At 46.6% G+C, this 12,177-nt stretch overlaps 1 protein-coding gene across 1 annotated transcript; it reads right to left on the reverse strand.

The window, feature by feature from the left end:
• Positions 1–12: 12 nt before the first annotated feature.
• On the reverse strand, positions 13–7,042 carry LOC123756054 (uncharacterized). Its single transcript, XM_045739061.2, has 5 exons — positions 6,947–7,042; positions 6,308–6,581; positions 4,305–4,431; positions 3,756–3,863; positions 13–1,643 (listed from the first exon to the last, which is right to left on the reverse strand). The coding sequence occupies exons 2-5, from the start codon at positions 6,567–6,569 to the stop codon at positions 1,460–1,462; spliced, it is 681 nt and encodes a 226-aa protein (XP_045595017.2). The 5' UTR covers positions 6,570–6,581; positions 6,947–7,042; the 3' UTR covers positions 13–1,459.
• Positions 7,043–12,177: the final 5,135 nt, after the last annotated feature.

Consider the following 12,177-nt stretch of genomic DNA (forward strand, 5'->3'; position numbering starts at 1 on the left):
GAATAAAGTCAATTGTGTGCACCTTATACTTAAAGTTTATTAAAGATCATTTACATTTGCAACACATTTGATAAAGAAGTTAGTTTAGTTCATTTATTATGCACCCCATACCCATCTTGTGGGCGGTAGTGGAAAGGGTTACAGAGGCACATAATGGGCTCAGGGACTGAACCCCACAATTCATTTAGCTAAGCAAGTTACAATCTTGATGAGCTAGTTACAAAATTCAGTATAAGTCGTCACATGAACAATGGGTTCGAGATCGACCACAAGTACAGTTTCTAAGTTAAGCAACTGACATATGTGGAGAGCCTAGTGTCACAATTGATATGTTTGTCCTGCACACCGCCCCCCCATCCAGTGGGCAGCGGTGGATAGCTTACAATCACTCTTAGTTACTACCTACAGTTAGCAAACTGGGGATATTTGGCTAAAATTTTTGGTAGCAGATCATTTTGAACGAAATATTGACACATCGTTAATACATTGGTTATAGAATTGTCTCTGAATTCACGTATCTTTTCGCACTCCATCACATAGTGACGGAGGGTGTGCGAATAATTTTGTTGACACAGTTTACATTTGGTAAGAAGGCGATTAATCTCTCACTTTGATCGATAATAAAGATTATATTTTACACAACAGACCACTTCTTTAAAATGACAGATGTAACGCATACAACAGCTGTATGCTCAAGCCACACTGCAACACATACAAGGCCAACAGGTTTAAGCTCAACAAGCCATACTGTAACACACAGAAGGAACAGCAACTTAAAGCTATAATACAGGACAGAAAACAGGAGATGCTTTGTTACCTACAGGGTTATAAACCTAAGGAACGGCGGGTAGGCGGTTCCATAGTAATCATCTCTTTCAACACCACAGACGGGTTCATCACCAGACCATCTCTGGTGATGGTCTAGTTATGTGTAGAGACTACATGTTCCTTAATTGCCTTGTTGCTTGTGCATTGTTAAGCTTCTTGAAAGGGATGGTGTTGTTTTGCCTATATATGGAATTTGTTAGTAAGATCTTCCGATATTACTCCTATAACTACGGGCTCGCCATAGCCCGTGCAACTGGAACTTTTTGTTCCTAGTAGCGAATCTTAAACAACAACAGATTACTCCTGCATCCTTTACACTGCTTTTTCATTCTATAGTGTAATTTGACTTCGTTTTACATATACTTCCGTTTATTCGTCATTTTCTTACTTGAAATATTGTCTTTGTTGAGAATAGTGCTTTCAGTTACATATCAAGTAGCAATAACAGAATTTCAAAGATAAATACACAATAATTTTGGATAACATTCATCCAATAGAACGATAAAATGCATTTTTGGGGTCTGTCACCGCTTGGACAAGCCTGACATGAGAATGGGCCGTATAAACTTTTTCAGAGCAGAGGACCTTGGTTCGAGCCCTGAGTGAAAGTCGTTCAGCAGCCTAGGATACCTCAGAGCTTGGAAAATCCGGAGAGAGAGCCATCGAGGAGTGAGAGTCCTGAGGTGAGGAGGTCTGGCAGGTTGAAGGGGCAGGAGGAGTAGGCGAGGTTACAGTTGCCCGCACTCCTGCCGTAGCGCTCAGCCTCACAGTGCTCCTTCAGCTCCTCCTGGGCCGTGGTCAGGCCGTGGCTGGGCCTGCGTGGACGACGGCACGAAAGGTAGGATTATGCGGGAGAGGCAGGCAGGTGGGAGAGACAGGCAGGCGGGAGAGGCAGGCAGGCAGGCGGGAGAGGCAGGCAGGCGGGAGAGGCAGGCAGGCGGGAGAGGCAGGCAGGTGGGAGAGGCAGGCAGGTGGGAGAGGCAGGCAGGTGGGAGAGGCAGACAGGCGGGAGAGGCAGACAGGCGGGAGAGGCAGACAGGCGGGAGAGGCAGACAGGCGGGAGAGGCAGACAGGCGGGAGAGGCAGGCAGGCGGGAGAGGCAGACAGGCGGGAGAGGCAGACAGGCGGGAGAGGCAGGCAGGCGGGAGAGGCAGACAGGCGGGAGAGGCAGGCAGGCGGGAGAGGCAGACAGGCGGGAGAGGCAGGCAGGCGGGAGAGGCAGACAGGCGGGAGAGGCAGACAGGCGGGAGAGGCAGGCAGGCGGGAGAGGCAGGCAGGCGGGAGAGGCAGAAAGGCGGGAGAGGCAGACAGGCGGGAGAGGCAGGCAGGCGGGAGAGGCAGACAGGCGGGAGAGGCAGGCAGGCGGGAGAGGCAGACAGGCGGGAGAGGCAGGCAGGCGGGAGAGGCAGGCAGGCGGGAGAGGCAGGCAGGCGGGAGAGGCAGGCAGGCGGGAGAGGCAGGCAGGCGGGAGAGGCAGGCAGGCGGGAGAGGCAGGCAGGCGGGAGAGGCAGGCAGGTGGGAGAGGCAGACAGGCGAGGAAGGCAAGCAGTGTGAGGGGAGGTTGGCAGCGTGGTTCACAAGGCGTTAATACACTCAAACTATTTTTTTTTTGTCCCTAAGCAGCAAGTGTTATTTTGTAATTATGACTCCAGAGTCTAGAAGATGGCTGTTATTCCCCTCAAACTTTGCTTGGACCCCTTGTCTGAGACACCTTAGGGAGGACGTCTTGAAGGCACCTGAAGGTTGTGACAATGGTTTAGATAAAGTCGGCAACCTTCAGGTGCCTTCAAGACGTCCTCCCTAAGGTGTCTCAGACAAGGGGTCCAAGCAAAGTTTGAGGGGAATAACAGCCATCTTCTAGACTCTGGAGTCATAATTACAAAATAACACTTGCTGCCCAGGGGATACAAATTTGTACATAGTTATTAATAAATTAAATAACGTTGTATAATAATAATAATAATAATAATAATAATAATAATAATAAAAGCAGGAACACTTAAAAATAGTAATACAAATAATTAAAGCTAAAAATATTAGTAATTGTGTGTGTGTGGGTGTGTGTATTTACTGTTTTGATTTACTATTTGTGTCTGCAGAATCGAGCTGTTAGCTCTTGGACCCCGCCTTTCTAACCAATTTATTTTTCCTCTATTATGTCTACTACATATATTTCTAACACACACACACATCCCTAGGAAGCAGCCCGTAGCAGCTGTCTAACTCCCAGGTACCTATTTACTGCTAGGTGAACAGGTGCACCAGGGTGAAAGAAACTCTACCCATTTGTTTTTGCCTCTGCCGGGAATCCGTAAGACTACAACCCCAGAGCGCTGTCCACTCAGCCACGAGGCCCCACACGTGTGTGTGTGTGTGTATACGCTGCCTGGGGATGATGGATGCCGGTTCTCTCCCTCTCATCTCTATTTAAATCATTAAATATTTCAACAATTATTCCTCCTGCGAACACGCCTTATAAGTTACCCCAGGGTAGTGTACTCTAGGGTACCCCAGGGTAGCGTAGGGTAGGGTACCTCAGCGTTACGTACTAAGGAGTAGCGTTCTCCAATGCAGTGCCAGAGGCAGAGGTGGCGTCCAACAACCTTAAGCAGGAGCTTAAGTTCCCCCTACAACACGGCGGAGTTTAGAGAAAACGGCAGAGGAGCAGAAGTGAGGCAACCGACCAGCGGAAGAACAACGAACATGAGACCAGACACGCTCTCTCACTCTCCATAGGTTTGTACAGTTTTAGAATATATATGTGTGGATCAGACTTGAGTTTGCTTAACCCTTGTCTGGTAGATATTAGGGCACTAAAACACTAGTAAGTACGTACTCAATGCATGGTTGTTGACATTTAAGCAAATTCTGGTTCACGGGGGCAAGGAGAGAACTTAAGAGAAAACTTGGGCAAGGAGAGTACTTACGACAGAATGAGGGCAAGCAGCTCCCCAACGATGCCGTAATTGTCAACTGGTTCTTCAGCCACTTCGCAAATGGCCTTCAGTAAGCACTCTCTTCCGTTGATGCCGAGACTGTTGGTGGTAGTTAGTGGTAGTTAGTGGTGGTGGTAGCTAGTGGTGGAGGTAGTTAGTGGTGGTGGTTAGTGGTAGTATTTATAGCAGAAGTGTTGACGGTAGTTATAGTGGTGGTGGGAGTAGAGGTTGTAGCGGTAAGTGTCGTAGTAAGTGTAGCAGCAGTTGTGTCACAGAAGGAGCGGAAGACGTCACTTCACATAACAAATAACTACGCCCATAAATGCCCTGAATAGTAAAATAATACTCTTTACTATTTAGCTTCAAACAGAAAACGCCAAAAAACAATTTCTTACAGTTTGAAAATCAAAATCCTATCCGAAAATAACGATTTTACTTAAAAACACAAATATAAGTAAAACATGAATAACAATAATTTAGACAATAAAATTAATTAGGAAAAACTGCACTATGAACATACAATAATGAAAATAGTCATACTTGGAAAATATAGATTCGATGGAATTATAAGCCATGAGGCGGTCGCTGTCAATGTTGCTCCTGCCCGCTGACACTATGTCGCTGGGCAGTGTGTACACCACGCGCACGAACCCCTTGAACGCTCCAGCTGCAAGGTACACACACATGACGTCAGCTCAAGGAACACATACACACATGACGTCAGCTCAAGGTGTACACACACACATGACGTCAGCTCAAGGTGTACACACACACATGACGTCAGCTCAAGGTACACACACATGACGTCAGCTCAAGGAACACATACACACATGACGTCAGCTCAAGGTGTACACACACACATGACGTCAGCTCAAGGTACACACACATGACGTCAGCTCAAGGTACACACACATGACGTCAGCTCAAGGTACACACACACACATGACGTCAGCTCAAGGTACACACACATGACGTCAGCTCAAGGTACACACACACACATGACGTCAGCTCAAGGTACACACACATGACGTCAGCTCAAGGTACACACACACACATGACGTCAGCTCAAGGTACACACACATGACGTCAGCTCAAGGTACACACACACACATGACGTCAGCTCAAGGTACACACACACGACGTCAGCTCAAGGTACACACACACACATGACGTCAGCTCAAGGTACACACACACACACACATGACGTCAGCTCAAGGTACACACACACGACGTCAGCTCAAGGTACACACACACACACACACACGACGTCAGCTCAAGGTACACACACACACACATGACGTCAGCTCAAGGTACACATACACGACGTCAGCTCAAGGTACACACACATGACGTCAGCTCAAGGTGTACACACACACATGACGTCAGCTCAAGGTGTACACACACACACACATGACGTCAGCTCAAGGTACACACACACGACGTCAGCTCAAGGTACACACACACACACACACGACGTCAGCTCAAGGTACACACACATGACGTCAGCTCAAGGTACACATACACGACGTCAGCTCAAGGTACACACACACACACATGACGTCAGCTCAAGGTACACATACACGACGTCAACTCAAGGTACACACACACACACATGACGTCAGCTCAAGGTACACATACACGACGTCAGCTCAAGGTACACACACATGACGTCAGCTCAAGGTGTACACACACACATGACGTCAGCTCAAGGTACACACACACACACATGACGTCAGCTCAAGGTACACAGACTCTGGGTGGGGTACAGGAGAGTGAGGGTGGATGTAGGGGGTCAAGGAGGGTGCAGGGGGGTCAAGGGGGTGTAGGGGGGTCAAGGAGGGTGTAGGGGGCGTGTGGGAGGGTGTAGGGGGGCGTGGGCCTCCCTACGGTGACGACTGTACAGTAACACGGCTCCGGATGTGGGTCGGGGGGGGGGGACCAGCTCGAACTGATCACCTCATTCACCTGTAAGTGGTTGTTGGGGGGGGGGAGTATGGGGGATGGGGCCCATGGGGTGGGGGGAGACGGGGGGATGACCAGAGGAACTGGAAGTGGAGCAGGAGGGGGGGGCAAACATGTATAGACAGAAAACTTGACAGATGTACATAGCCACAGTACTAGACTCAAGGGACCATATGTACTCATGGGGTAAATAAATACATATATAACTACATATAGATTGACATAGACTCGTGTATATAATATCATTGAGATATGAGCTCATAGAATGTGAGATTAACATTTACGCGTACACAGACTGCCAACTACTGGTACATACGCTCATAGACGCTGGTAGATAGACCAAGTATATAGACTTGTCCGAAACGCTGTGCGTATTAGTGGCTTTAGGTATTGTATGTACTTGATCTATCTATAAACCCAACATTATGTTTATAACTCATTTTCTATGTATGTACGTTTACCTGAATAAACATTTTGATTTTTGATTTGATTTTGAAGTAGAGGACCTCGACCCTGTAAGACACATGCGGAGAGAGAGAGAGAGATCCGGTCAGCATAACACAATACACAACATCACTCACAAATGTTATTTTTAAACTTGCTGAAGACGGGTATCTTGATCTTGTTGTTCATAATGAGTGTAGTTGGGTAGGGTAGGGTGAGGTAGTACCTCTTGGCCCTCGACCTGCCTTCCCGCGTCGCCCCGTAGCGGGACAGGTCCACCCCGAGGTCACCAGGCTCCCCGGGGTCACCCTTTAGGGCCTGGCCCTGGACCTGGGCGGCCAGGGTGGTGGTCATCACCCACACACACGCCCACACCGCCCACGGGCTGGCTCGAGTCATGCTGGGTGATCTCTGGGGGAGAGGGCGAGTCATGACGGGTCATGATCTTGGTAACACATTCACACTCACTTCTCATATAAAAACATTCAGGTCTATTTTGAGTTCAGATCGCTCATACTTCACTAAGGAATGGCAATGACTAATTATACAAATAATAAGAATAAGAATTAGAATAATAGTTACAATAATAAATGTAATAGAGCAATAATAATCTCAATAATAAATTAGTGTAAATAAGTGCAGGTTGCGGGTAGAATAAAGTGACATGGGTGTGTTAGAGGAGTGAGAGCACACGTGTTGTGTGCTCTCACTGCACACACCCGCATCAGGTCACCTACTTCACTACATTTACTCACACTAGTGTAACACTGGCTCACACTTGTGTTGAGTGCGTTAAACTGCGGGAAGAGTGCGTCAGAGCTGCCACCACCACTCCAGCTGTTGCTGCCAGCTGAGGCTAGACTGGCAGGCCCTCCAGGCTGCTTGCTCACCTACCATCACACACCTTCCCTCTCTCAGCCAACCAGCGATCCTCTACTCTTACTCCCGGGCTAGTTTCCTCAGCCAGTCAAAGTCCATCTATCATTTCTCTTGGGCTACTCCTGTCAGCAAATCACCGTTTATTTGCCATTGCAGTTGTGGACTCTCATCAGCCAGTCAATGTCCATCTAATATAAGTCCTGGGTACTGTCTCGTCTAGTTAGGTTCCCTTGGCCAATCAGGGATATTTTACCACCACATCTAAGCTCCTTTACATTTGAAGAAAATAATAGCGAAGTATTACCAACTACAACCGAAGGTGAGCAAACAAGAGTCTCAGAGAAGCGTGGAGCTGGAGGACTGAGACAAGTGGGGTCCCCAAGGCTGCGACCTGACACCACTTTTGTTCCTAATTTATGTGAAGGACCTGCCGGAGGGAGTGAGCTCGTACATGTCAATGTTTGCAGGCGACGCAGAGCTGACGAGGAATGTAGAAGACTCAGAAGACTTCGGAAAGTTACACGAAGACCTTGATAAACTCTAGGAGTGGGAAGACAAATGGTTGCTAAAATTCGACCCCAATAAGTGCAAGGTAATGAGGCTGGGAAAGGAAGAAAGGAGACTAGAAAGTATCTACTTCATAAGGAAAAGACAACCACTATCACTACCACCACTAAAATTACCACCCCCACTACCTCCACCATTACCACCACCATTACCACTACCACCACCACCACCACCACTACCACCACTACCTGGTATGCCATCATTACCAGCCAGCGGGTCTGCCAGCTTCCACTCCTACATGTCCACTGTTAACGTGTACATAAAGTAACAATTAGCGCGTCGTTCTAGGGCGTTAGGGATGAACATTAATACATTGTATTTATTGAGCAAAACCAACCGGAGCACCGAGGTGACTCGAACCTGCGATGAAGGCAGTCCCTGTCGCGCACCTCGCCCCTGTACAACCACTTAATATAAGTTACACAACCCGAGATTCCACTGAATCCACAGGAAGTCCGGAGGCTTCTACTGATGCCGGTCCAAGTTATACCTGTAATCCCCAAGCTACTCTGGTCTACCCGTAATCCCCAAGCTAATCTGGTCTACCCGTAATCCCCAAGCTACTCTGGTCTACCCGTAATCTCCAAGCTGCTCTGGTCTACCCGTAATCCCCAAGCTGCTCTGGTCTACCCGTAATCCCCAAGCTACTCTGGTACCTGTAATCCCCAAGCTACTCTGGTACCTGTAATCCCCAAGCTACTCTGGTACCTGTAATCCCCAAGCTACTCTGGTACCTGTAATCCCCAAGCTACTCTGGTACCTGTAGTACTTCTCATTGATATATATGATGTTAATGGGATTTATTTGCGAATTGTATATATTCAGTTGTTTCTTAATTAACTTAATATAGATTTGTTCAACTTTCAAAGTGTCCTCTACTCTATGTTATTTCTAATATCTTTAATTAATATCTCTATCTTTTCCCTAGTCTATTTCCTCTGTATCATCTCTACACTACTGTCTTCTCTATATCCTCCCTACCCATTCTTTACTCTGTACTGCAATATATATACTCCCTCGCTTAGCCGCTCTCTATCTCTCTCTACGTCTGTCTCTACCCCTCTCTCTGCTCTCTCTTCGTCTGTCTCTACTTCTACACACACACACACACACACACACACGAGGGTGTGTGTGTGTGTGTGGTGTGGAGAGGAAAAAAAAAGTAGTAAATAGTTGATTGACAGTTGAGAGGCGGGCCGAAAGAGCAAAGTTCAACCCCCGCAAACACAACTAGGTGAATACAAATAGGTGAATACACACACACACACACACACACACACACACACACACACACACACACACACACACACACACACACACACACACACACACACACACAGAGTGCCATCCTTCAAGACAATAAGAGAGTGTGGAGGCGTGGGAGGGTGTAGTGAAGACGGGGGTGATCTGTGTGACCATAATGCCGGGGTCTCCGCGTCCCCAATGTTCACGTCGGGTTACCGCAGAAAGCTACGGACACACACACACGGGCAAGCAGCTGACAGACAGACTGTAAAATAGACAGGCAGACCGACACAAGGGGGAAAAAGAATAGACAGACTAATTGAAAGACAAATATAAATATAAAGAGATAAGGAGAAAAAGACACAGACGAGCAAACACGCCGACATTCTAACACATACACAGATACATGAACCAGGTAGATAAACAGATAAACAGATAAACAGTGAGATAGACAGCTACAGAAAGATGGACCAAAAAGGCAGACAAATCAAGTGAAGTATTAGAGTGAAGAGAGAGTCCCATACAGTTGTATGGCCCCAAGACACTGTGGTCCACTTCTTCCCACCATCACTCCTCAATTATCTCGCTCTGCTAAACTAGGCTGTCTTATGTATCTTGACGGACGGCCGATATCCTGTTGCTCTTACTTAGAAGCTCGCTCTCTCTGTTACGGTCACTATGGGCCAGTAACCGGGTTCTCGAGGGATGAACCTTGTTTGTTGTATCCGACCCCCAAGTTGCTAGTACGCTTTCAAGATTTGGTTATATAGTGCAATGAATAAATAAAGGGGAGTGTGAACAAAACTATATTCCCTTCACCAATTTATTTACCCTTAAATATAATAGACTTACTATACTTAAATACATGGTCTCTCTCTCTCAGGGCACCTGGCGTTCACATGCAGTGTTCGCCAACCCGAGCATTTCTCCCCACTCGGTACCTTTTCCACCCGTACTGGGAAACACTGGCGAGTTCACCTTTTATGTGGGCCAGCCCACTGACCATATCATGAGGTGCACATACCCCACGATAACTGTCAGAGGACCTCAGCCACTCGCTGATCAGGGCCACAAACCAACCAATACAAGGGTCGCGAACTCCTAGCAGAAGCCTCTATAGCGACCGGCTAGCAGCGCTTCCCAACAGGAACCTCACTGTCTTCCGTTTCTCCCCTAAGCCAGTCCCGGGGTATGCTGCCCTGGTGACGCTCTATTACTCCCTCATCTATCCATATCTCAACTATGGTATTTGTGCTTGGGGTTCTACTACCCAAAATCATTTACGTCCTCTAATTACGCAACACAAAGCTGCTGTTAGGACAATATCCAACTCTGGCCCCAGACTGCACTCGGTACCTTTACTCAAATCTCTGAATATGTTAGATATTAAGTCACTGCACATTCTCTCATGTGTATTATACATATATAAAACGCTGAACTGTAATGCCAATCCTGACCTCAAAAGCTTCATTGAAGGTTGTAACAGAACCCATGAGCACCACACCAGAAACAAATACAGTTTTGATATTCCAAGAGTACGACTTAATCAAACTAGAAATGCTCTACAAATCAAGGGACCCAGAATGTGGAATGACCTTCCCAACCATGTTAAAGACTGTACCTCTCTCAACCAGTTTAAGATAAAAACGAAGCACTACCTAATAAATTCCCTGTAACCTACCTTACCCCTGTATTGTCAACCCATATCTTTTTATTTTTTTTTTTTTTTTTTTTTAAACACTGCTGTTTGTCGACCCAATTATATTTGTGCTGCTTTTTCAGCCATGTTCCCCCCTTTCTTATTTTTACTTTTATTTGTTCTCAACACATTTTATACTTTAAACTCAATTAGTATTAAGATTTGGTCTTTAATGTTTTTCCTGCCCGAAACGCTTTGCGTAATAGTGGCTTTAGGCATTGTATGTACTAGCTCTATCTATAAACCTAGCAATTTTTGTAAAAATCTCTTGCATGTATGTACCTTACCTGAATAAACATTTATTTATTTATTTATTTATTTATTTATTTATTTATGCCGATCTCTTCCAATACTTCGTAAACAGCAGTCAACACACTGACTCAGAACGACGGCATCTTACTTATTCGTCTTTCAGGACTAAGTCGAGAGAACGTAGACTGCCCAAGGTAAACTGCCCTCTCCAGTACTGCTGCCTCCACACGTCACTTCTGTAGACATGATACGTCATCAGTTAACAGGACGGTACACTGGGGAGACCAGGCGGTAACACTTACTCACTGGGGAGTTGACATTATGCACGTAGCACATTCTAGGTGGCGCTGATCTTAATCCGCCGCCTCACCGGAGGTCATCCACAATGACCTCTTTGTCTAGCCAAGGCAGGAAACCATGGAGCCATTTGCCACTGTCACGCCACCACCAATAGATGGCGTTGTCTACGTAGCGTTCATTCCAGGGGAGTTTGAGTGCAGACTCATAGATGGCGCTGAAACTACCACTCTACACACTGACGAAGGTGACGAGTCTGTAACACACACACACACACACACACACACACACACACACACACACACACACACACACACACACACACACACACACACACACACACACACACACACACACACACACACACACACACACACACACACACACTCTCTCTCTCTCTCTCTCTCTCTCTCTCTCTCTCTCTCTCTCTCTCTCTCTCTCTCTCTCTCTCTCTCTCTCTCTCTCTCTCTCTCCTTCATAACCCCCAAGGAGGATTTGTCTGTTTTCTTCTGTTACGCTTACCCTCCACTACGACCCCCGGGCTCGGCTCCTCCAAGCGGCGGCCAACCCCGAAGATGCAGTCGTTATTTTATCACTGTGCATTCATGATGGGTGGTTTCTCATATATAAATTAATATTATATATTAAAATTCTACGTATTGTTATATATTGGTTGGGTTAAATTAGCTGAGGTTCTGTTGGCAATTATTTGCATTACAACCTGTCTCCAGTCAAGCTCGTTAAAGTGGCGGCCGTCTCCCCCTCCCAGCGAGACGCATTAATCAATTTTTAACGTATTGTGTATTAAAATAGGTTTGTTCTCATATATAAATTAATATTATTATATATTAAAGTTTTATGTATAGTTAGGCGTAGGTTAAGTTAGGTTATGTGTTTAGGTTTTGTTGGCGAATATTTGTATTTGTAGTATACAGTCTCGGCCGTCCTCACACTAGGCTACGTGAAGCAGCGGCCGTCCTCACACTAGGCTACGTGAAGCAGCGGCCGTCCTCACACTAGGCTACGTGAAGCAGCGGCCGTCCTCACACTAGGCTACGTGAAGCAGCG

The sequence above is a fragment of the Procambarus clarkii genome, chromosome 43 (genome assembly GCF_040958095.1).
Source record: "Procambarus clarkii isolate CNS0578487 chromosome 43, FALCON_Pclarkii_2.0, whole genome shotgun sequence".
Classification (NCBI taxonomy): domain Eukaryota; kingdom Metazoa; phylum Arthropoda; class Malacostraca; order Decapoda; family Cambaridae; genus Procambarus; species Procambarus clarkii.